The 26,802-nt window shown below is 42.0% G+C and overlaps 1 protein-coding gene across 4 annotated transcripts; it reads left to right on the top strand.

The window, feature by feature from the left end:
- The first annotated feature begins 2,184 nt into the window (after window positions 1-2,184).
- Window positions 2,185-13,544, top strand: cdca2 (cell division cycle associated 2). Of its 4 annotated transcripts, none has more exons than XM_028415371.1 (15): window positions 2,185-2,351; window positions 2,799-2,983; window positions 3,183-3,319; window positions 5,777-5,942; window positions 6,266-6,417; window positions 6,791-6,931; window positions 8,397-8,529; window positions 8,962-9,284; window positions 9,524-9,575; window positions 9,663-9,737; window positions 10,106-10,263; window positions 10,373-10,435; window positions 10,662-10,733; window positions 11,778-11,937; window positions 12,160-13,544. In XM_028415371.1, the coding sequence occupies exons 2-15, from the start codon at window positions 2,803-2,805 to the stop codon at window positions 12,948-12,950; spliced, it is 2,604 nt and encodes an 867-aa protein (XP_028271172.1). In that variant the 5' UTR covers window positions 2,185-2,351; window positions 2,799-2,802; the 3' UTR covers window positions 12,951-13,544. The 4 variants fall into 4 exon arrangements, with proteins under 4 accessions (XP_028271172.1, XP_028271174.1, XP_028271173.1 ...); XM_028415373.1 differs by having other exon boundaries at window positions 10,665-10,733; XM_028415372.1 differs by having other exon boundaries at window positions 8,400-8,529.
- Window positions 13,545-26,802: the final 13,258 nt, after the last annotated feature.

The raw sequence follows: 26,802 nt of genomic DNA on the forward strand, positions 1-26,802 counted from the left end.
GTAAAAAAAAAAAAAGAAAACAGGTCTCAAGCTTGAAAGAAAAATGCATGTGTACAGTTCTCAGTTCCTTTATTTTGCTTATAATATTTCCTCCCACACGAGGTCTTACGTTCTGCTGGTTTTATTTCATTATTAACTGTATTATTCTATTATCACCCAGGTTTTTTTGCCCCGTTTTTTGCTTGTCTGTTAATGGTCTATTATGTTTGTTTTTAAAGTATAAGTAACTTATTTCACTTGTACAAACATGTTATTTATTACCATTGTACATATGTCCTTATTTTTTATATGTGTATATATACACAAATAAAAATAGAGATATACTTGTGTTGTGTGTGTGTCTGTGTGTGTGTGTGTGTTAAAGAGGCCAGAGGTGCCTCCTTCACTGACCTCACAGCATCTGGTTTGCAGATCCTGTAACGTCAGATACCCTCACTAGTGTGTGGGATATATGAGGTGGGAATAGTGACTAGTCAGCTATTAAAAGTCTGTGATTAAAGTCAGAGCAGCCCCAAAAACTGCAGGTGCTGTGGGGTGTTTTGTGACGTGCACCCACCAAAAGTGGACCCAGGTGCACCAGCTCAGCAGACCAATCAGACAGAAGCTGGTGTTAGAACACACAGTACTGTGCTGTTTGATGTGTATGGGGTTGGAGTTACCTTGCTGACCCTGACCCTTTTACTAGACCACCGAAAATGTCTAGGAAGAAGGTTCCCTGGTCTGAGAATCTGCTTCCCTGGGCCTTATGTGGACTTTTTTGGACATACAATACCAACAAGTTTAAACTTTTTGCACTGACTCTTGCCAAAGAGTAATCACTAATTGTGAATTAGCGCTCTGATTATTATAAAGCTGTCATAAACATAATAACTGTCAAAATAATGAGCACTTATGAGTCAAGTGTAACATCTTTAAACATGCTGACAGTGAGAGTCCAGCTGAAATAGCAAGCTTCTCCATTCAAATACTCAAGTTGAGTGTATTTTTAATGTTAGATGAGATGAACACTTTGATTCTAAAGAAATTGTATAGTTTCAGTATAAGATTTCATAGGCCTACGCATGTTTTTTCTTGCTTGTGAAAAGCTGCTTCATGTCCCTAGCTTGTGCTGCACAGCAACACCATCAACAGTCAAGTATTCGACGTCTAGCGCAGCCTCGTCTGGTGTCATCAGAAGAAGGCTCATGCTTCATGTGGTCTGCAGTCCCAGCTGTGCAGAGAGGCTCACAGTTGCATCTGATCTCAGTGTATTCAGCTGCACCACAGACTCCCAAACCTCACAAAAGAAGGAGCGCTGTGTATGTTTGAGAATGCTTGTGTGTGAAGGGTTTACTGAGCTTTTCAACAGACCACAGTTCACCCACCTGTTTGGGCTTAAAGACTTGTTTGGACTCACTGAACCTACTTTGAAGCTTTTTGAAACCACATGAAAATATGGTAATTTCTCGCTAGATGCATTTTTAATGGATTCTCTCTGAAACGTAAATAATTCTTCTTTATGCTGATAATTTCACTGTTTAAAAAAAGACCAATAGATAAAAAATAAATCTGATGCTTCCTACTTGTCGCAGCCTGAAGTCTGCATCTCTCTAATGTGTGTTAAGAAGAAAAAGTTTCATGTATTTTCCACAGTAATCTTCAAAGAAAATGTTACCTGTCTGGTTGACAGATTGATTTTAACTCCAGGTCAGCTAAGGACCAGACTGAGAGAAGGAAGCAGTGAAGCTCCAGCTGTTTGGTCTCAGGACAGCCAGCAGCAGATGGTGCACTACAGTAAACAACACTAGATCCAGCCTGACGTTTTTTTCCGCCCTGTCATCGTTTACGGTTACTTTTTCCAAACTGTAATCTAGATTTATTTTGGTCCTGATTTAATTTAAATAAACGAGAAACTATACTTTCATACATAGTTTCTGATTGGAGGTCATATGGTCACGAGGTCTCAGCTCTAATTTCTATTGGTTGATTCATATTAAATGAGTTCCGGTCGCTTTCGCTCTGTACAAGTATGATAGTTTAACTAAAGGTCTCTTTTTTGTCATTGTCGATATTACAGTAATATTGTTGTGTTTATAACGTGCATGTGTTTACACAATTACATAATAAACAGCATGTTTTAAGTTGTATAAGCGATGTTTACAAACGTTGCGTAGTTCATCGCGGAGCGATACATACACGCAGCCGTTGACGCTGAGGTGGAGGGTGATTTGAATCGCTGTCTGCTAAATTTTTTTTAATGTATTTTTATTAACGTGTTTGGGATTTTTTGTGACTTTTTTATGACAATAGTCTATACATGCGCTTTTATTTGTTTTAAAGAGAGACGTGCCACGTGTTTTACTTATTATAAGGTAAGTTTTGGAGTTAGCCAACGTCCTCCGTAAAGAGAGGGTCATAACAGACTAGCTTAGACTGATCAAATAAACAGTTGTGTTTATTTGAGCAGTCGAATCAAGTCGAGAGTAACAAAATAATGTCAAGGGCAAAGACATTACTGTACCTGTTAGATTGTTACCGAGCCATTTAACATGCTTTTCATTGAATATCACGTTGCGTTAAGCTCATTCACGAGTACGAGTATGTGTTAGCTTGATTTTTCGTTACATTTACTATGAGTATTATCTGATTTTTGTCTATGTAGCATTTTGTTTTCCTCTATATGCGCTTTGGTGTGATAGAGTCATACAAAATGGGGAAGTCATGTTGTCGTCTTATCGGAACGATATGCAAGGAGATACATGTGACTGTCCATGTCGTCCACCGCCACTTCAGTTATACGATGTATTTGTATTGTCAAGGCAAATGGCTAAAAAAGAGATGGACACTACCATGGGAGACCAGGAGGAGAAAATCTCACCCTCAGAAGAGGACACCCCTCCCGTTTTAAATGAAACCTCAGCACCTCTGAATTTCTGTGAGATGGCCCCTTCTGATTTTGGCATTTCTTTGAAGAGTTTCACCCCAGCATCATCAAATCACAAAGGTGGGTTTTTACTTCCTTGGCAATCACTAGTACAAACAATGAGACAAGTTGTTTACAATATATATACCACAGAAGTACAAGACAGCCCTACTAATGCATTCAGGCAGGAGCAGTAATTGTCAAGAGGACGCTTGTATTTTGTGTGGATTGTATCAATATAATGTTACTTAGGCTGCACTTCTTCTCCCACTTGCTCCAGATAAATCTCGTCTGGCACAAATAAAAGCAAGGCGGAGGTCCTGCGTTGGTGTCCGGGGCTCCCCAGTGACAAATTCCCTCATTCGCTTCATAGCACAACAGAAGATGAAAACTCCACCAACCCCACAAACTCCAGAGGTAAGATGCTTCTGGGTTTATAGACCAGGCACCTTATTACAGGAAATGTTCAGAATACATTTTGTTGGTTTTCTGTGATGAGTACAGAAATTAATGCAGTGCAGGACGGTACAACATTCTGTTCACCAGACATCCATCGGGCTGTCACTGCCACAGCTACGCATTGCATACATTAGACTGACATTTGTATATTCACCAGGTGATTACACATCAGCTAAGATATGATTATTGCACTCTCTCTCTCACAGTAATTTATTTGGTGTTCACAGAGACCCTTAAAAAACACAAGTGGAACTTCATGTCAGCTTTATTAAAATGAGCATATCATGACCTCAGGGCAGACAGCCATCTTTTCCAACGTGTGTAATACACAATTGCATGTGAAGGCTTGCTGGTATTTTGTGTAGCACTAAGCTGCTGGATAATCAGCATATGATGCACACTCAGGAAGTGTTAATATCGACGGTAGTTTTATGCATGAACATTAGCATAACAGAAAAATGAACAGAGCAGAACAGAAAATGATGGCACTCCCGCTGTGACCGTGGTATCTGAATGACAGACTCCTGGCAAATGGTATCAAATAAAGCAGTGTTAAACACATACAAGGGATTACTGTGAATGCTTGGCAGCCACCAAACATGAATAACTGTAGCAGAAACTCTGCATTAAAACACATTTTACCACGTGCGGATCAGTTACATTTTGTATACTGCTATTAACAGAATTCTGAGCCTACTCACACATGTTCACATTTACATGTGTGAGTAGGCTCAGAATTCTAACTATTGGGGTGACCAGCAAGCCCATCCCAGATGTCGCCAGGGTAAGGGAAGGGTCATAAGACACAGTGATTAGACAGCGTGGCAAAGGCCACATATGAATGAAATGAATGTTCTTCATAAATATAATTCAATGTATTGTAAACTACTAACCTCTGAGAGAGTGAATGCATCAAATTAAAAACAAGTGACAATTTGTGAGCCTGGATGTGTGTTTTATGTGAGTGTTTGTTAGCAGCAGCTGCTGACTTTAGTAAATCATTGTACAGCCCATAACTGTAAATCCATTAGAAATGACTGGAAAGAAATACTCAAGCTATGTTTATCTGGAGAAAAGTTGAGTGATTATTTCTTTTTTTTGTTTTCAGTAATACAAAAAAAGACCATAAAACAATTGAACCAAGATGGTACATTATTTTCCATGGACCAGGTAGCAATTTGTGGTGGCACATTGGGGGGTATTGCAGTGTTGTGACAGTCGGTGGAGTTGGTCATTGGGGTTTATGTGTGTGCAGGAAGTGGGATTAAAACACACACGTTCTGAAGCTGCTATAGGTTAAATATACACCTGTATGCTTATCTAATGACCATTTTAAAGCTACAAGAAGCATGTTAAATGTTTATTCAGTTCAGTCTTAACTCTCTAAGTTAATTCTGACTGATAAGACAAATAAATATTTTTATTGGAACCCTGTCTGGACCTTCCCCCACCTTAACTCCATACATTACAGGGTTGACCAGTAAAATTAGTTGCTCATACAAATCCCTGGACTTTATATTAGAGGGAGACCTGTCTTTTAAATGTGATGTTTCATGAATTAGTCACAAGTTGAAATTAAAGTTGAGTTTTTAATTTGTGCCTATTTTAGTTCCAATCTTTAGATTCTGTGCCATTCAAGGATTTGGATTAAAAAAACAGCAGAAGCTAAAAGGTTTTATTTTAATATAATCTCAAGACTTACCTCAGCCAATATGTCAACCTGTTCTTCTGGTAAAATAAGGGTTAAGATAAATAGTATAATATAACCACCTATATACAATAATACCACAAATACTATAATTAGATATATAGAACTACTTGAAGTACAAGGCAACTAACTCAAATAATGAAACAGCTTTTAGTGTTGTTATTCTTTACTTATCCTTTTCTGTCCTCTCTCACCCATAACTTTTCTGACCAATGAGTGACAGGGGGTGGGCACTACACAGTTAAAGCCAATGACACTCTTTAAAAGCCCTTATTGCTCATATTGTTTAAATGAGAGCTGCACATGATGTATTCACAATATTATGCATGTTTAGAAAACAGTGGAATTAGATTTAGACAGAGGATACGTGTATAATGTTAAAGAGGTCATTGAAGAAGTTTCTGTGGACTTTTTTTCATTGTGAAAACACATTCCCAAGTCTCCATGAGGTGAGTCAGATTCTAAAGGGCTTTTGCACCACACTTCACTTTAAAGTGTTTTAGTACTACTGTTGTGGTAAAAGCAAAATATTCTCTTACTGCGACTTCTTGAAAGAAACTGCATGTCTCCCCAGTTGTGTGTGGAATCTGTGTATAAAAGATGTGCTGCATCTCAGTAATGCCACGTTTGTTATTTCAGAAGTCTGTGAATGTCAAAATGCACCACTGAGCAGATATGTTTATTTTTTTTTCTGTCTGAACTCTCAGCTTGTTGGAAGTAGCCCGTTCCTTCCTCAGGTTGCCTCCACACTGAGGCAGAAGATGGCCTCTTTCCAGAGCCTGATGGATGTGGAGGAGAGTGACGCCTCTGATCCACTGCCAGCGCAGGACAGCAACACTGGAGGATGCATCAAGACAAGAGATTATCTGTCTGGTGAGGTTCCCTCATTGCCACAGGATTAATAGTTTCATTTCTTAATGAGGATCTATGCCAGGAAGATTTCTTTATGATGTCTAGAGGCACTGTTCAAAAGCACAGGATTAATGCATTGCACAGTATAAGCCTGACTCTAACGTCTTACTGCAGTCATTTTTTTCTAATCATGGTCAGGTTCCTAAATGTGTCAGTGTGTTGCTGAAGTGCATTCCTTTGATCATTTGATATGTGATATTATCCTAATGTAACTGACGATGTCCCCAGGTCACATTTGTATGTGCACATAGTGTATCTTTTTGATTGCTTTTTAACCTGTCAAGATCGGAGCAGTCTTGGTGGAGGGAAGGAGAACAACCCACTAGTGACGCCCACACCCAGAAAGAGGAGGCGTCTGGGACCCGTCAAGGGCTGCAGTGTGGAGATTAGAGAGGCCAGCACTCCTATCCTCCACTCCAGTTTGAAGGAGCAAGAGGTACACTCACTCTGACTCGCTCACTTACTTGACTGCTGTAAATAATTTAACTAAAAGGTTTTTACTTCTCTTTCCTTGGCTTCCATTGAATCTAGCGATTATTTTTATGTTATCTATGAATGGTAAATCTAAGTGCAAACAGGATGTTTTGACAGCAAAAATCCAAAGAGAAAGTACACTCTCATGCCAAACCTAGTTCATGCTGTTTGTGCAGTCCTGAGTATTTAGGTTTATTTATTTATTATTGCAACTTTTTTGGTTTTGGTTTTAAAACTCCTTTCACATTACACCAATCCTATCGCATGCATTATCAAGTTCTAACCATTACAAACTTGTAGTAGTAAGAAGTAGGAATGTCCTTATCATTCAACAGGTGGAAGAACAACAGGAGATACAGGCTGTAAAAGATGGGCCATTGTCGTCCAGTGAGACTGTAGAAGAGGCCCAAGCTGTCTTCCCACAACTTCATGTTGAGGCTGTGCCCAATGTCTGTTCACCTACAAAGACCCATGAGGTAACAATGCAGTAACTAGATTCAGAAAGAGTATAAACTGCCCAAGTCATGGTTCATTCACACATTTCTGTTAATAAAACATGGTCTGTGGCTCACTGAATCTGCAACATGGTGCAGAGCAGCTACACAGCAGCTAATACTGGAGCCACACGATGGTGGCATCCTCGTTCGCCAGGTGCTTAACATATATAGAGCTGTAGACGACTAGATATGATGCTCTGCGTTTAGAAATGTTACCATGCCAGCCCTCTCGTTGAATTACTATAATCTCTACTTCCATTTTCTCATCTCCATTGCAGCCTGACAGTTACTAATAAAGGCAGACTGTTGTCAACCACAGCCATGCAATAGAACTACAGCAACACACATGAAAATGTTTTTCAGGAGTAACACACACCTAAACTGTGTCTGTATACAACAGAATAGCATGCTAACTAGGCACTCCGGTCGCACCGGAGTATAAGTCGCACCAGCCAAAAATGCGTAATGAAGACGAAAAAAACATATATAAGTCGCACCGGACTATTAGTCGCACCAGCTGGCCAGCGTAAATCACTACCTTTTAGCAGAACGTTGCCTCTTGAATTCCTCTTAACTTAAATGGTGCGGCTGCAGGGCATTGAGAGTGAGACACGCATTTCAACAAGTTCTCACGCAGAGAAATGGTTAGCTTCACTGCACAGAAATTCCTATAAATATCCTGTAAATGAGTCAAAGGCAGACTACTGTGCGCTCATATAGCTGTCTGGAATTATCGACATATCGACCACACGCGTCACCTATGCTCGGAATGCAAAGGTTGGACAAGCTGGAGGTGGAAGGGAACCGTCGGGAGGGGGACAGCTACCATTATATTTGTAATGGGACGTCAGGACACAAGGCTAACTAACTGTATATTTTTTCATATATAATTCGCACCTGAGTATAAGTCGCATACCAAAGGTTAAAAAAAAAGTGTGACTTATAGTCCGGAAAATACGGTAAATTATTTTGAATGTAACTTACACAACAAAACCCAATAACTTTATAGTGATTGGTATGTTTTATTTAGACTGTAATATGTGCAATAATGTGAAACACGAACAGACCGGATGGACAGCACATTGACTCACGACTTTATTCTAGGAAATTCGCTAGGGACTGAATTCTACTTTGCTCACATGCCGGTGTTTGTTTACAAATCCCTGCCAATCAAAAAGGTGTGTGCTGGGCACTCAAAATCATCAGAGAATACAATAAAAATGTATTGTTATTATTAATAAATAAACAGATTGATAAAGAGTTAAACACATTCTAGGATGCTTTTAACAGTGCGTATTTGACCATTTATTGTGTGAAATGTTAGAGGAAGCTCAGCTTCCCTTGTTGTCTTTGAGGAATCCCCACTGATCTAGATTATATTTGTTTTGCAACAAAAAAAAAAATCTAATGACAGAATTGGAAGATTTGACATATTCTTTCTTAGCAGGATGGTGGATTTGAACTCCAAAAACCTAGTCAACCACTGCCTGATGATCCTGAAGCTGCTATCCCACCCCAGCATTCCTCTCCCTTCCAAAGCGCCTCTTTCCCTTCTCTGCTGGAGGTGAAACCCACAGGTAAACCCAAGCTGCTTTCTGTGGCCTCGGTACAGTCACAGGCTTTTGAAACTGCCCTGCCTTTAAGACTCAAGCCATGTTGCACTTCCTCCAGTGTTGTTTTTTCAGGAGAAATCATATGTAGTGCATTTGTGCTTCTTTGATAAAGATTCTGTAGCTATGGTGCTACTGGGTTACAAATAGCAGGCCAACGTTAGACGAACAGACAACATAGTCAGTGCTGCTGGTACCAAATGTATTGGTGGGGGAAAAAATATTAGTAATTAGTTACATTTTGTAGGAACTACGACAGCTGGTGCTGTTTATTTATTGCATGTTTGACATTAATATCCAGTCATTTTCTACCTGTCTTTTTTGTCCGTCTCAGACGTGTAGTAAAAGTAACAGAAAGTAAATGACTCAATTATGGATTATGGGTTAACCATCTTGCAGGAGAAGATGGATCCGCTGGGGCATCCACAGTGAAGAAGAAGCGGGTACGCTTTGGAGGACCTCTCTCTCCTGAGTTCTTTGATAAGAATCTGCCCCCGAGTACACCGCTACAGAAGGGAGGCACACCAGCCCTATCACTCACCCCTGGCGGGAGAGAACAGCTGCGCTCAGTGCTTAAGACACCGCAGAGGAGTGAACAAAAAAAGTCACAACCTCAACCAGACCTGATCAGCCCCACTGCACTTGGGTCCCCAGTACTTTCAATTCCTCATCATCGCAGAATGCCATCTCAAGTAGAGGAGGATGAGGAGAAGGATGAAAAGGTAGATTGATTGTTTTGATTGACAACATTGTTATTATTGTTGATAGGGTTTACTGTGTGCATGTCATAAGTAGAAGTCTTAATATTGAAAGTTTATGCTGAAATATCCTGATAATATTTATTGCATTGCTTTATTAGTCATCGTCTATTACCTGCAAGAACCAGGGCGTAACATGGTGGTTGGTCTGTGATGTTATTTTCAGCAACAAACAACTTGTTTTTCCTTATGTCTGGTCATAGATTGTTTTCCCTTCAATAGAGGACCTTGACTCTGCAGTGACAAGTGACACAGGTCTGCTAATTGTAATCATTAATATATCCTCGAAAGTTCTTACTGTTTCTTGTAAATTTCAGCTCTTTCCATTTGTTGGAATTTCAGAATGTACGTGGGATGCCCAGCCATTGAATTTGAACATCACTTTCCACGAGGAGTCTCTTTCTCAGACTGTGACAGGTGCTGTCATACTTTCTCCTTTTTTAGTGTCACTTCCTGTCTTTCTCTTCTAACTTCTGTACCTTCTGCTGTCTCCTGACAAATGCAAGAGTGTCAAGGTAGTCAAGCCTTACAGAGAATAAGGTTTGTTTGTTTTGTGTTGCTCGCTCAGGTCAGATTCTCAATTTGAATATAGACAGAAAATAGTCATTCTGTTATTGTCGTATGTATTTTTTGGATTCTGTTATTCTATTATTATAAAAAAATATTTTGTGTGCATGTTTGTTGACAAATACTAGGTTCATCAATAGAACCAATAATACCTACAGCTCATGCCTCAAACAGTTATTTTAGCAGTAATACTGTCGATTTTTTTTTTTTTTCTCCAGATTTTGACACAGAAGCCAGCACACCATCACAGACGGATGTCCCTGATCAGTCTCCAACATGCCCAGAGGAAACACAGCCTGAAGCACATATTGAAGATCCGGTTCCAGCTCCGTCCAGCCACAGAAGAAAAAAAGTCTGCCACAATTTACAATTTACTGTAAGCTCATAAGATATTTACCAACTTGCTAAAATCAAATATTAATATCCAATAAATATCCCATAGAGTGAAAATTCCATTTTATATACCAAAACTTTTCTCTCTACAGCCAGCAACAGAAGAAGAACCTACACTTAATGCCCCAGCTCGCTCCACCAGCCGAAAGAGAAAGGTCTGTTATTACCACAACCTCCTCTTAAAAAATCTCCATTTACTAGACAAGAAGGCCTTTTTAATATTTTAGGGTTAATAACATGTTCCAATCTAATCTACTGCTAAATTCCACCGGACCTGTACTTGATCACAGTAAATGATTTCCACTTTATGTTCCTGTGTGTGTGAGTGGTGGAGTCCCAGTCTATGTAATGTACCCTCAGGCAAAATTTCTGTTCCCCCAGCAGTCAGAGGAGAGCGAACCTGTGAAGAGGTCGACACGGTCTGCTGCCAAGTCTGCCTCTGGGAAGATGAAGGTGAGCTGCAGGGTCTTCCTGTTTGATTTCTCTTTACATCTCTTTTCTCAGGGCTCTGCGGACTTGTCTATTTCTAATAAATAATTATGGAGATAATAATCACACCATCTGACTGCAAGTCATTTTTCCTTGAGTTGGGGAAAAAAACATTATTTGTTTGGATTAGTCAACAGGTGCGCAAATTGTACACATGAAGCACCCAGCCAGTCAGTTTACAGAAGTTCAGAAGTTAGATGTATTTGTGTTATTGTCACATGGGTGCAAATGCAATGAGTTAAACTAGTCAAATACTGTCAGTTCTTCAGGCAGACAAGATAAAGATGTCAAAAGATCAATCTCTGATGCATAATAAATAGGAGTAAAATAATACTGCAGAATATAGCTTGTTACATACTCCACGAGAACAGAGAAATTTGTTTGTGTCCCAGAGGTGGCATGAACAAGACTAATGTTTGTTTCGGCCTGGACTTTTCATACTTCATTTTTTGTTTTGAACACGTTGCGCTGCTGAACAATGGCAGGAACAGTGAACATGTTTGAAGAGGACGACAAGGAAGATTTGTTGCTACTATTCAGGATTTTACAGTTTTGCTTGTTTGCCCAAATATCTGTTTACCTGAATGAGGGATGATAATAATGACCTGTGTGGATTCTGCGCACCTGCAGAAGCTTTTCTGCTTCTTAACATTGGCCATGCCCACTCTATACTTCCGACCAATCACACAATAGTTTTTGTACCCGACCACGAAAAACCATTCTGCCCAGGTGATGTGTTAAGATCAAGCTGTGAGAGCTGTCGAACAAGCATTTAGAAAACAAAGTGACGTCATTTTCTTCTTGGAGTGCCGAGAGCAAGAACAAATTTCTCTCTTCTTGTGGAGTATGTAATGGCCGTAACAAGTTAATCTCACAGGTCACTTGGGCTCCTTAAGAGACTTTTCAGCTGGAGAAACATGCTGAAAGATGTTTGTAGTGAAGAAAAAATGCAGCGTGCTGACCAGCTAACAAGTCAGAATTATTCCAACACATCATGTTTTTTTGCAGCTGATGTCCAACACCACGCGTCAATGGAGCAAGGACGTGGATCGCTCCCTGTACGGCTCACGTGAACATGCCTCCAAGAACCCCACACTGAGTCCCATCACAGAAAGCTTGTCCTTCATTAGCCGCTCTCCAGCAGCACCACAGGCTGAAAGCTGCACAGGTAAAATGTTGACATGAACTAACTTTGCTTTATCACAAGATATTGTCACTCATTGATTCTTCCTCTCGTATATATTAAAATATAGGAAAATGATGTGATTCCTGATGTTTCCCCTCTTATGCACAACTGCTGAATATCCATTTCCATTAAAAAATATTTCTTTAGATTTCTTAAAGTTGGACTTTTTTCCTGATGTTATTTTGTCTTTCTTTGTCCCAACAGTCCCAAATCAGGAAACCCAGGTGATCCCTGAAATGGCTGATGACAATCAAGCAGTAGGTGATCTTGCTGTGACAGACACTTTAGAAAGATCATCAGAAGTCTCAGTCCCATCTCCCAAATCACATAACAAAAGTACCATTAGGAAGGGCAGGAGCCTGTCAGGGCTGATTGTTGGAAGACGAGGACTGAAGAAAAGGAAGGTCAGTGTTGCTGTAAGCGAGGAGCCTCAGGACCAGACCACAGGGCAGACAGACGAGCTCTGTGAAGACCAAACCACTACAAGCCTTGAGGTATCCAAGGCTTCAGTCTGCCCACCTTCAGCTGAACAATCCAGCAACACAGAGCTGGCACAAAGGAAAGCTAAGCGGGGAAAGAAAAACTTGGTAAATGGCTCCGTTCAGCAGAACCACACAGAGGAGCGCCAAATTAACCATGACCTGGAGGAGAAGGCACAGGAGGACCAAGCAGCTGTCCAACAGGAAAACATCCAGCCAATCTCTGATAGCCAGGAGGAAAGAGGGGCAGCCAATGCAGATCTCGCCTCGTGGCAGGCTGACTTTAATTTTGAGGATGTGTTTAAACCCGTGGCTACTAGAGGGCAACAGTCAGTGCGCCGCAGCCTGAGGAACCAGAGCAACACCAAGCAGAGCGGGGACAGTGCAGGACTCGCCTGGATGACTCGTACGTCCCCCATATCGAGTAAGGAGGCCCGCAGGAAGAGCCAGGGCCCACAGCTCAGGCCTGCTCTTCCTGTCCAATCTTCACTCCCTGCGGAGACGCAGGACACCTGATGAAACTGCTTATTTCAGTCACATGGGTTGAAAGGGAGAGAAGTGACACATTAATTGCGCCTGCATACATCCTTAACCTGAAGAGACGGATTCTTTTACATTGGCTAAAAGCATTGATGCTTTTGTTCTCTGTGAATTATTAGAGCTGACCAGTAATTTGTTGCCGGTTTCCCCCCGGTAACCAAGTCAGTCAATACACTGAGAGCCCAATCATCTCTGCTGACCACCTCCTGATCAATATCCTACCACTCAGCTGGTAATCACAGTGCATCTTCACTCTTCCTATCCAGAGTTAGTAGATCAAGCACCTCCGAGTCAATATCTGCTCTTGTGGATAGATGAAGATTGCTGTACTGCATTCACTTTGGGATTAATACGCTCAAATAATTCTGTTTATTTGTGGGTTGCTGGGAACATTTTGAGATCTGAACTGTTGAGCTGTAAATGAATTTACTGAAATGGCGATGTATCTTGCTGGACTATGCTGATTACATGCTTTGGCTCCATGTGAAGACAACACATTAGACCAAATTGTTTCCATTTAGACTAATTTGGAAGGAATTCATCCAAATAATAAAACGCTCTCTCAACAAATGTGATGTCCCAGCTGTGTGGTCACTTTGGTTCGAATACAGCAGCTTTCTGTTCGCATCAACCAGGACCTTTCGCCATAACTGAATGAATCATGGTGTAAATTACCACTCTGATCTACATTTTGAACAGCCAAATGCTTGGAAGTAAATTGACCTCTAACCTCAGGTTCCACCACTTATAGATTCAGATATGCTGCTCTGCGCTGGCTCCATCCATCTGTCAGAGGAACGGAGAAGGAGCAGTAACAAATTGAGTTTCATATTCAGTTCACATAGGAAAATTGGCTCCCAGAATGATGCATGACCGTAATCTATCCATCACTGGGTAATTGACTTCCTCCTTTTACATCAAGTCAGAGTCACTTGGCTGAAGGACACCAGAGGTTTCTGGCTGTACAGCTTGTGCCAAGGTTTCATCTGTATTCTCACTAGAAGACAGATGGACAGAATCATACACCCAGTGATGTAGTGATGTGGTGTTGATGCAGTGAAACAATGCTGCCATCTAGAGGTGGTTTGGAGGGATTGCTTGTAACTGTCTTTTTCTACTAGAGCAGCTTCAGAAATGAAAGAAGTCACAGGAATTGACTTTGTTGTAGATGAGGAAGTGAATTACTAGTGTCATGGTTTTTTAGGGTTTTTTTGTCTTTTGGCTCAACAGAAACCATTCAAGCTTTGTATGGGTTTCATTGTTTCTGACAGCATCATGTGCCTGAGTCATGACTGTGTCCCCTGTTTTATTTTAAAAGTTGTAGAGGTTTTGCTAGTGGGCGGTTTTATTGTTGAAATACTGCCAAACTGTTTCACCTCTGTACAAGTGGGTGTGGGTGTGTTGTCTGTGGGAGAGAGAGCGGGAGTCTGTGTGTGTGTGTGAGGGGTGTGAAGCCCCTGTCTCTGGCAGACGGGCATAGTGAAGACGGCTTAACACACAAACAATGGGATCCTTTGACCAAAATGACGCCCCCAAGACATGTGGCCTCCTGTCACCGTGGCAACCCCCCATGGGACAGAGAGCGGGGTGACAGCTGGAGAGGAGGACTTACAAAAATGGAGTCCATTTCTTTCCACTGAAGCTCCCCTGCTCTATATCTTTTCCCTCTTCTTCCTGTCCTCCTCTACACTAGGCCATGAATGTGGGTTACATCTTATTTTTACAGCCTCTTGTGATTGACCTTATGGGCCTGACTCACCACCTACAATTCCTCCAGACAAAAAAAAAATTAGAGCCAACAATAAATCAGGTCTTTATGGGCCCTTGTTGCTGTCGGTAATAAGAGAACATTGAGCTCATTGACAAATACGGGGCTGAACCACATGATTTCACACTCACTGTACACTTGATTTTACGCCTCATTTTAAAACGGATGAGCACTTTCTGTACAGACACAAAGAGCCATAATCAGTTATTTGTGCTACCAGATTTAGAGACTTTCGTCTTTCAATTAGTTAATTAGTAGCTGAATGGTATTAAGTTGTCCCGCTGCCTCGGCCCTTTCTGTGCACGGTGCTCTGAGCCCTGTATTATTGATGCTCGGAGACACCATCTCTAAGCCATGCATGGCTCTCCTGTGGAGCTGAAGACAGCAGGAGGAGGGCAACAAAACAAAGGCAGGACAACAACAAGAGACCCTCTATATACTCAGTTTGGTGTGCTGTCCTAGTGTCTGCATGCTGCAGCTGGGACTGGTTCAAACCTGCTTGAGATAGCTGCCACTGCATGCAGACCTCAGACAACATGGTGTTCAGTGGGATATAACCCGATTATGTTATATATACAGCATTATATAGTGGCATTGATATATTGAAAGGAAATGTATGGAACATTGTCCAAGAGTTTAAATTGAGGCAACTGGACTCGAAGATGTTTCACTACTCCTCCTCAGGTTCAGGCAGCAAGTATTTTGAAGTATCTTATAGCCATTTGTTTCTCTGTTATTACATATACTTTATTATTGGTCACTGTTATAGAGATTTCAAATTATGGACAGCGGGTAAACAGAAGACCACTGACAGTGTTAAGCGTGGTGTGCTACAGAGAACACACAGAGCTGCCCAGTGACATACCTGCACAAATCCCCACAGTGTCTGGACGTGTCTAAACCTGACGTACCCATAACAGTTATGGGGACAACAGGATGTTCAGATGAAGTAAAATGCTCTTAAGATTATACAAATGTGCTTAAAAAAAACGCTGCTGTCCAATGAATTACTGCATTTATTTAAAGTATGATAAGTCTCAACACTAAGGTGACCTACAGGAGATTCATGTTCATACAGTCCTCCTGCACTTTTTGTCTCATGTACTACTGGTGATTTGCTCTTCTCTACCTGTTGCTTGATGGGAACTGCACACACACACACACACACACACCCACACCTCTTTCCCCCTGTTTAATATTAGCAGATAGTATGAGTGGTAGATAGAAAAGTGCCATGCTGCACATTTACAGGGCAAATTAAAATGCACAGTAGTATCACAATCTTGTCCATCTGCCCGGAGCAGCAGAGCTGAGCACACCGTCAGCATCGTATCCCCAGAAAAAAGGAGGCAGTCTCCCATGGCAAGAAGTCTCTCTGAGGAGAAGCTCTGTCTTCTCCCTGCTGGGTTCAGCTCTGCGAGCATCAGCCTGAAGGGACACTGAAGGCAGCTACAACTGAACTGTCGCTACCTTTAGCTTGAGTCTATTTTCCTTTACTGAGTAAACGCAGACTCAAACACATACTTACACATGGACACCGTATAATGTAACTTTTTAAGTTAAGCTTATTTTCATATGCGAAGTATATTTGTTGGAGACTTTGGGTGGATTTTTGTGCAGGTCTGGGGTGCACCTCTGGCTGAGTGCGGAAACCTTACCACAAATTCAGGTGAATATCATACTGTTGGTAAACAATTCAGCAGGCTTAATCAGCACTTTGCACCGTGCAGCCAAATCTGCTAGGCTGTAGATACAGTAGCCACCTTTTACCATTTAGTCTGGGGTACCTGAAGGGTTCATATGAGGTTATGCTGGTGCCAATGAAGGCAAATAATTCAATGAATTTAATAAAAGCTGTAAACCCGGGCCACTGCTGCATTCTGGTGTTTGAGTGGCTCAAGAAATCATTTGTGCACATATCACTTGCCAAAATTCTCCTGCGGGGATGTGCATGGATAGAATTTCTACTATCCATGCACATGCTCGGGCACCCTTCATAATTTCCCAATAGAAAGTCATTCGTGGTACTGTGTAATTATTTGCACAACACTCCTTGTGTTCTTCTGCGCGTTAATCTGCTCGCTAAAGCCCTCTCAGTGCCGGAGGTGACCTGATCAAGATCTGCAGTGGCTGGCTGGCTCCTCAGTGAGAAATGGGCCAGGCTGACACGTGTCAGCCGTGATAAATGACCAGGTGTTTGGGTCGGTGTTAAGTAAATGGAGTCATTATTGATGACCTCAGAGCTCTCTGTGTGTTGCCAGTATCAATGATGACTTCCAGGCCCCTGCTGCAGTAAAAAGAGGTTGTTGTGTTGTGATTCTGCGGGTCAGGGAAGGACTCGCTGCCCTGGGGCCGGGCTGCACTGTCTGCCACTGCAGGGTTAAGACGAGTAGCTTGGACTGGTGACCTCAAAAGAGGAAGGTCACTTGCGCTGGAGCTCTGTGGTTGTGTCTGTGTGGACTGGTTTGGAAACATGGTGACAGTAATCTGAGATACAAAGGTCATGTGCTCGTATTATATGTGCTGAGTAAATGCAGTCTAGAGGCTTGAGTGTGCAGGAAGAATCATTTGTATAGGAGTCCCATTCAGTGGAAGTCTAAGCAAATATAAACTCAGGTGATGTTAGCGACACATGGTGATTGTTTCCTCAGTCTTAGATTAGATTAGATTAGATCTGCTAACGTGGACAAGCTAACTTTCTTATGATGCCAATACAAACATGCTGCCATGTTTACTTTGTCTTGGAGAAAGTCAATCCAGCTAGAGTGGGATTGAATCCGGATAGCCTTTAAGCTGGATACGTTCAGACCTATTTTCAAATCACACACACGTATGTCCGTGCTCAGTCCAGCTTAACCCGGCTTCTTTGTTGTCCTTCTAGGTGGAACAAGATTTCATCTATTAAACCAAACATTTCTGCAGCATGTTTTAATTATTACTAATGTCATGATTCCCAGTTTTGTTTCCTTTGCATCCTGCCCTGATTCTTCTCCCCTGTGTGTTGACCTTTGTGTATTTATGTCATGACCCTGTGTTTCTTTTTGGTTTTGTTCTCCTTGTTTTGAGTTTTGAGTTTAATATGTGTTTAGTTATTTTCCTGTAGTTCTAGGTGTTTCGTCTCTTTGGGTTTTTGTTTAGTCCTTGTGTCTTGTTGTCCTTGTGGTCTTGTCTTGTGCTTCCCGTTTTACTTTGATAGTCCTCCTTGTGTTTTGTCTTGTGCTGTACTTCCTGTGTTTCCCGCCTTGTGTGATTACCTGCTCCTCCCTCATGTGTGTCACCTGTGTCTCGTTGTCTTGCCTGGTCCCTGTGTGTTTAGTGCACTGGGCGCCAGTTTGTCCTTGTTGTTAGAGGGGTTTGTTCTGGAGTTTGTGTTTCGTTGTGCTCCTGGATCTATGTGTCTTCCACACCAAGCCTTGCCAGCCTTCACCTGGCAGAATTTGTTCTCCCATGATGAGGTTTGCTAGTATATCTGTATTTTTTTGAACCATGTCAAGCCATGTTTTTGAAAGCTACCTGTAGAGATTAAGCTTTGTTTGTAAAGAACTCTTGCACTGAGTCAGTAAAAATAAAAGAGTTTTTGCCACTAGACCGCCCTGTGCCTCGCATTTGTGGTCATCTTGACAAACCCTGACAATTTAGGTCTTGTGCTCCCCTTTGTCACTTTGTCCTGGGTCTCCAGTGTCTTCAGCATGCACAGTTTTGTTTAATACTTTATTAGTTTCCTTTCATGGTTTTGTTCTGTCTAAATTTGCTGAACTCAAACCTATCACTTAATATTTGAATTTCATTTCATTATGAGTAGACTTCAGTAAGTTCCATTAAAGTTACAGTGATTGATCCAAACATTACAGTAAAGCCTTTCCTCTTTATGCTCCCCCCCACCTTACTCATTAAACTCATGTATTTGCTAACAGCAACATTATTATAGTAAAAGTTCATCCAACCACAGAACATTTAGAAGCCAAACCACCTCAAAACCATGATTCCTTCTTGAGTGCTGGAGAGCCTGCTTGGAGAGAATTTGGTGACTGCTGCTCAGACGCAGAGCCTGCCCCGAGTCCCCAACGAGACGCAGAGCCTGCCCCGAGTCCCCAACGAGACGCAGAGCCTGCTGAGCAGAGGATGTTGATCTGAAGTCAGAAACAGCTAATATATGTGCTCTGAGTGTAATATCTGAAATGTCCCATTGCACATCTAAAATCATTATTTTACAAAAACCAGATCAGGAAAACTACAGCAGCCACGAAAAACTACAAACAGACACAGTGTAGAAATTTAACCAAACATTTCACTATGTGCAACAATCACTTGACACATGACAGACATGCACAAAAACACACACACTGTTACAGACACATCATTTCATGTTTAAATGCAAAATATCCACTCGTTTTCATTGAAGTAATTTGATACTTTAGTAGAAATAACCAACTTAACATGAATGGATAACAGGAATGAGGGACGTGTCTTTATTGCAGCAACAGTTGTTTGAATCATTTACAAGCAAAAAGCCAGACTGTGACAGTGGCTGCTTAAAGGACATGTTTGATGGGACTACAGCTGAGGCTGACTGGAATGGCATTCGTTACTAATAGTTAGAAAGGCCAGAGACTGAAGAGGAAAAGTGATAGTAGTTCTTTATTCACATGTTGCTATGTGTGTCATATTAAATACTCTCTTGATTTATCATCATTATATTGTATTGGAGTAGCAGCTGACAGAAAAATAAATCATGCAAGACAATAGTCTCACTTAGTGCCTCATGGGTAATGCAGTTTATTTACACTCATTGTGAATGACCTAGAGATTTTCCTCTCCTGAGAGACCAGGCCACATGGGACAGCTTTTGCCTCATAGGCATCCATGTTTGTGCACTTGTCCTCGCCTTGAACCATTTTTAGCACCACTGCATACCAGGAGTACAAAGTCCATCATCTGGTCCATGTTTCTTAAACCTGCTGCCTCCCTTTGACAGGTGCCATTGTTACAGGATAATCAATATAATCCCCCTATACCTGTCAATGGTGTTAATGTTAAAGCTCGGGTGGAGCTCCATCCATTTACAGTAGATTCTGTTTCCAGGCAGGAAATGTGTACATGGAAAAACCTGGATGGATGAGGTGTGATAGTATCATGGCTCTCCGCTGCAGTTTCTGTTGTCTCTCCATATGAAAAACACAGCAGGCCCTCTGTCACTGTCACCTGCTCCAGATCCTGTTATCCAGAAGGACTGATGGGATTTATCACCTTCAGCGTGATTTGTATGTCACGATATTCCACGTCTCTCAGGATAATCTGTGATTTTCATTCACATCAATATGATTACATAATATACTCCATCTGCTGCCCCTTGCTAGCACATGGGGGAGACAAACGTGCATATCTGTACGCAGACAAGAATCTAATTATTCAATTAGGGACTGTATTGAATGAATAACGGATTCGCCACAGTTTACATAATAACAACACAGATCATTACTGCCTCTGTAATGCAATTTAGTGCGACCGTGGAGGGCTCATCGTTCATGGGAATGTACACTTTTTGCTCCCATTACCCCCACAGTAATCTGAAAGTGCTATCATTAATATAAATGACTGTGAAGTGAGTGGCTTTTAATATATATTGCATTGATTAGATCAAGGAATCACACATCATTTGCGTTCGCTCGCCCATTAACTAACCTATCCCTTCTGACATAAATCTTGTTCCTGGCTCTTAATGGAACTGATTGCAGAGGTCTTCATGTTTTGCTGTAAGAAAGCTCGGATGTGTAAGTAAATGAGCAAAAAAAAGGTGGGGGTTGCATTGAGGTGGGGGGGGGAAAGTAGACAAAGCCTGCTGAGATCCAGAGGTTAGTCCTCCCTCCCCAACCACCACCACCACCACCACCAGGCCCACAGGAATGTGTGTGTGTGTGTGTGTGTGTGTGTGTGTGAGGGTCCTGGAGGCTGCATTGTTGTCTGTGGTGCATCCTGCTCTGCAAACACTGCAGAGCTGCTATACTCTGAAACTCTGAGGCTCGGACTTGGAAGGAGCCTGTTATGTGGGAGGTCTGGATACCAAACAAGGCCTCATGTGATGAAGTTGCTGTTTGTTGTGTGAAAGCGTGAAGAAAACCCTCTGTGGAGTAGTTGTTTGGTCACAGACGAACCTCTTTTCTCTGAGGAAAATAAAAAACTCCAGAACAAGTAGAAAGTAAAAACCCTTGGCCCTCCTCGCTGTCCTTGCTGTTTCCACTTTTATGTGTTTGATTGTGAACGTACTTCCTGAATCCATCTTCATTGTCTAAACTCGGTTTTGTTGGTGTTTTTTGTGCCAAAGCTGTGTTGGTGGTGCTTTTGGTTTAACAGTCAGGCTGCTTTACAGAGCACAGGGGAATAATAAAGCAGAGCAATGCTTCAGGACTGTAAAAAAAAAAAAAGTGTGGCGACAGGAAGTGGGTGAAGCTGAAACCCTGCAATCCAAAATGGAAAAAAGAGCACATATTCAGCTATTTGAAGGAAAGGTTTATGGAAAATATGATCATTTACTTTCTATGTTGAAAGATGAAAAGCTTTTACTCTCATGCATTAAACATAAAGCTGATGCAGACAGAGGGATTTGTGTCCTTTGGACAGAGCTGTGCCAACTGTTTCTTGTCTTAGATAGCTTATCCTGTGTGAGTGATCAGGATGGAGACGTTGTGTTGTACCAGGCTTTAAACATGGTTGCTGCTGTAAGTTATACTCCTTTATTAAGCTGTAAGTATAAGTTTGCCATTTTAATCTCAATCTCAAGTAGCCAACTTTTCGCACTTCCACATTGGCTTCTCGTCTCAGCCTTGGAGGAGGTTGCCACTTGGCGTTGACGCACTTTGGCTTCTGGCCGCTTGTAGCAGGCAGTCTTATAAACACATGTACATCAAGCATGATCGTTGGCCTTGTTGTATGGTGCTATCAAGGTGTGGATCAGTGTAATGTGCCAAGCTCACGGAGGCCCCATTTATTAAAGGAGAAGGTGTCATATCTTTGAGAGGTGTATGCTGTAAATACATATAGATGTATGTACATACACATACAGTATGTACCAAATAAACTTGCATAAAGTTACCTGATGATTCCTGCCAGTAAGACACAGAGTGCTACTCCTCCTCTGTTCTTAATAGTGTTACAGTCAGAGCTATTTGCCCATGTTAATGGCCTTGTCAGGGGCCCCTGCTTCAAAACTATGCACACTTAAAAAGACTGTTAACCACAGCAGCACAATTGATTTGTCAAACTGAGTAGTCCTCTACATTTCCTTCCCTGTCTCCCTGCTGCTTATGTCTAGCATACAAGTGTACTCTGTGGCACTCTTAAAACACTTCTGGCTGGGAGTGAAGGAGGTGGTGTTTTCAGGGAGGTTTCAGACAGGTTGAGTAGAGTAGGGAGTGTGTGAGGTGTCTGGCTTGACTTTCAGCTCAGCGTCTACAAGCTGCACTTCACCTTCCAGCTGCTCTGTGTCCCTTTGGATTCAAGGCGGGTGGGGGGGGGGATGGGGGGGGGGCAAGGGCCACAGGGAGGGAGGGAAGGAGGAAGGAGGAGGGGTTTGGGTGGAGGAGGGTTGTTGGGTGGGGGCACGCTCTTGGGCGAACATGGCCCTGGAAATTTCCGTTGTGTGTCTCAGTTTTTGTCAGGATGGGAGGGGTTTGGAGTTTGGGTTGGGGTGGGGTGGGGTGTGGGTGTTGGTGCAGTTGGATTGGGGGTCTGAGGACTTGGCGAGCTGCCAGCCACAGCAGGAAGCTTTTGCTAGTTTCACATGGACAAAAAAATAAAGTAGTCCTGGACACTGCCTGGCTATCTGAGCAAAGCACTCCGATCATCACCCTAAAAAAACAGGAACTCATAAATGTGGTGTGTGGGTGGGTGGGGGCCCACACTCACAGCTGCACTCCATGTTCATATATTCTTATGTTGATAAAGTGCATAAACAGAAACAGAGAGGATCACTGCCAGACTTCTCTCACACTGATTCTTTAATCGTCAGGAAAAAAGCTGGTTGAAACTGAATCCGTCATGTGTCCGGTGGCTTTGTTTACTAGGAGAACATTACTCCAACTGGACTCAATATGTAAACATCCTCATTTACTGAACCAAAACAGGCGATCAATCAGACTCTATTTTAAGTACATTTCACAATGTGAAGCTGGCTGCAAAATGTTAAACAGTGAAAGCTATTAATAGGCTGTGGTCAATTCACAATTAAAAGGAACAGCAGTAACAATAAAACGAGCACTGTAATTGTAGCATGAAATGTTTTTTCTAACCAATGGGATGCCGTGAGTTTGTTTGAATTGGCAAAGGTCCAGCTTTTAAAGCAGAGGCAGGAAGAAGTGAAGCAGAGCAAAGAGCCAGCAGGCCCATCAGCAGGCCTGGAGAGCAGGAGGTGCTGCTGTGCATCAGGTGGACAGTGTGTGTGTGTGTGTGTGTGTGAGAGAGAGATGAGGAGGAGGAGGGTTACAGGGGGCAGGTGGAACTGGTGCAACTCACTGGGGGCTCTGGGCCCCCAGCAGGTGGATGCTCAGAGAATAGAAATTAAAAAAAGAAGGGATTAAGGAGATGAAAGGAAGCTAAGGATTACTCGTCTCCTTTTCAGCGCCGAAGATAGAAAACAAGCCAAGAGTCTCTGGTGAAATCAAAAATGAACTACTACAAGTGAGATGTTGTTTGTTTGATTGTTTGTTTTTTAATATTATTATTAAAAATGATCAGAAAATATTCTGTAAACTTCTCCCATTTCTCTCTATGCGTGTGTAGCAGTGGTAAATAAAAACATTTTGGGGGTTTTAAACATAATACCAGATGAATAATAACATGTAAAAACCTGACCTGACCTTTTGTTGACAGTAGTAGATGGAGCCACTATTTATAGCTACTGTTTCTGTCCAGTACGCTGCACAAATAAACATAAATAAGTACTCTGTCAGAATATTGTATCTGCTAGTACTGCCAATGCCTGTGTTAAAACCTTGATGTAAAGACTAAAGTTACATGTGACACAGGAGTGTTAAACCCGGATTAAAATCCCAAAGAAAGCCAAACAGTCAAAACAAATGCATTCATGTTGTTTCCAAACTGTTTCCATTTGTTAATGGCAGAGCTGTTTCGGTCTTCCTTGCTTTTCGGACCTCTTTTCCTGCCTTACTTCTTGGTGCTGGAAACTCTCCTCATATATTCTCCTTTATGCTGACATGGTGGCATCACACAGTTGCTGCAGATTTGTCTGCTACACATCCATGATGTGACTTATCCCTTCCACAACATCTCAAAGCTGTTCTATTGGGTTATGTGCTGACAATGAGTGCAGTGAACTCACCGCCATGTTTGGGATGATGTGAGCTTTGTGATGTGTGTGATACCCTGCTGGAAGCATCCCTCAGAAGATGCTGCACTCTGCTCATAAAGAGATGAACATGGTCAGCAGCAATACTCAAGAGTGGTGTTTAAACTCTACTCCAGTTTAGGACCAAAGGGCCCAAAATGTGCCAAAAAACCTTTGTCTTTATCTATCCTCAACCATCTAAACGTGGCAGCAGAAATGAAGACTCATCAGACCAGTTTTCCAAACTTCTGCTGCCCGATGTTGGTGAGTCTGTGAATTGTAGCCTCAGTTTCCTATTACTAGCACACAGGAGTGGCACCTGGTCTGCTCGCCTGTTGCTGTAGCCCATCTGCTTCAAGGTTGTTGTTCTCTGTTGGAATCAGTGCTTGAGTCCCTGTTTCTATCAGCTCCAACCAGTCTGAACACTCACCTTTGACCTCCATGACATGCCACATTCAAAGTCACTTCAATCATCTTTCTCCCTGAGTCGGATGCTGTCTTTGAAGCAGGTTGCCTTCACCATGTCTACATGCATAAATGCACTGAGTTGCTGCCAAATGATTGGATGATTAGATTTTGTATCAATAGCACAGCACAGTAGAACAGGCTGGTGAGGGTTCATCAATAGCTCCGGAGTAAATGTGCATTTTCCAAAATGTTGATTTGTAGACCTCTTTGAAGTGAATCAGATTTGCTGCACACCTGAGCTGAAAACACACAGCCAGTTCTCACTGTGAAGCCCACCTGTGTTTACTATTTGTGCACCTTGAGTAATGTGTAAATAAAAGTGCATGTAAACACCACTTATCACCATCATGGTTGAGAAAGAAGTTTTTTCCTAACTTAACGAACACCTTTGCCTTCTTTGTAGTAGTGGGGTGTAGTCTGGAGTTGGGTTCATGCCACCTTCCCCCCTCTGCCTCTGTATGTGGAGTTTGTTGGCCTTCATACGGACGTACTTACATAACTAAATATATATTTTTTTCAATTTATTGCCAATTGACCCTTAGTGTTTGAAAGTGTTGTTTATGCTTTGCAGCTGTATACTGTAATTAGTCAGACCTCACTCCTCTGCTTCCATTTATCTGCCCTAATATTAATATCATCTCATCAAACTTAGTGTGAAATGCCTCCTCCACCCTCATGCCCCATCCTGGTTTGTTTGTTTCTGTTAGAGAACACGGCCTCTGCTGTGGATCGTGGCACACAACATTATTTATTCATGGCCGAGGACGACTATCCACCGAGTATTGCCCATCTGTTAGCTGACCTACTGTACAAACTAATGTAACATGAGTCCTCAGGAGGCGTGATAATAGCCATTCATGTGTTAATACTTCACACTATCTGTGTAATAACACTACCCTTAATTATAATTAGTGCCCCATCGTTGGAATGTGATTTATCTGTCCCCGAAGAAGCGCAAGACAAACATGCGTGTTAAAGTGTGACCTTACCACTTTTATTTGATCACCACTGTGCTGACGGCGGTTCACCCTCTCATAAGACACCTCTAACATGGGAAAACATCAGGTCTAATTGCTCCCTATAAGACACTCTATAATCTGTCTCTCAGGACTGCTGTACACATCATTTTACACAAAGCTGTAGATAATTTAATTTCCACCCAGGGAGCTTTCAGCATTACGCTGTAATAGAAAAGGAAGATTGCTGCCAGATTTCCAACACAAGTGCCTCTGTATCATGATGATCATGAAATTGAAGCAGCAAATTCAGTTTTTCTCTTTATTGATTGTTTTTCCAGTGAATAAGGAGATTGCTACACTTAAGCTTCCCCCACAGCAGATTCACAAATTACAGAGTAATGTGTGTGTAGAATAGATGTAGTTTTTAATTTTCCTTAACATATTAGTGCTCAAAGAACATTGTAAATATTCTGAATAAATCCAATTTAAATGAGAGATTCAAATGCTCTTTAGAGTGATACCTTTTCATGCTTCTGTCTTCCAGCAGATGCTGTAATTGATGTTGCACTGAGAGCTGTGAAACCCCTCCTTCCTCCAACCATAAATTATAAGGAAAAGGTGTTAGGCTCAAGCTGTCATTTGATGAAATGTAACAAAGTGGATCGACTGCAGACAGTTTACATAATCATTTTCTTTGGCGGAAAGATCATTTCTCTGTTTCACAGTCTGATGAGCAAAATGCATCAGTAGACTCCTCTGCATAGGCAGATAATAACATGCTTTATCATGTACTGTAACACTCCAGATACTGCAACATCTGATCTTCTCTGGGGACTGAATCTGCGTGGCTCCATCTTCACTATGGGAAAAACACACACACACACACACACACACAGCTTCTACAATAGACTGCAGTGTGGAGGGGTGTCTCACTTTGATCTTTAAATACCCTCTAACGTTAAGGCACGCTCATTGGCTTTGATTTTATTTTTTTTTACAACTACTGGGCAAAATGCAGACGCTCCCTTCATTCCCCTCCTGTGCAGCTGTAGTACAGCAGAGAATGCGTGAGCACCTATCCTCTCTTTTTATTTTTTTTTTCTTCCACCCACCACCACCACCATCTGTCCCTTTCTTCCATTTCATGTGCTCAAGCAATATCCACACCCCTCTCATAGCAACAGCACGCCGCCGCCGCCCCCGCGCCTTGCAGTGAATTTTTCTTCCCCTGTATCTTCGCCTCGCACCATGCAGACGGTCCCTTGGCCTTGCCTGACGGTTCAGTGTTCCCCC

Source organism: Parambassis ranga, chromosome 9 (genome assembly GCF_900634625.1).
Source record: "Parambassis ranga chromosome 9, fParRan2.1, whole genome shotgun sequence".
Classification (NCBI taxonomy): domain Eukaryota; kingdom Metazoa; phylum Chordata; class Actinopteri; family Ambassidae; genus Parambassis; species Parambassis ranga.

Coding starts and splice junctions, on each gene's coding strand:
- cdca2 (XM_028415371.1), top strand. CDS start 2,803: ATGGCTAAAAAAGAGATGGACACTACCATGGGAGACCAGGAGGAGAAA. Junction 3,320..5,776: donor CAACCCCACAAACTCCAGAG/GTAAGATGCTTC, acceptor CTGAACTCTCAG/CTTGTTGGAAGTAGCCCGTT. Junction 6,418..6,790: donor CCAGTTTGAAGGAGCAAGAG/GTACACTCACTC, acceptor ATCATTCAACAG/GTGGAAGAACAACAGGAGAT.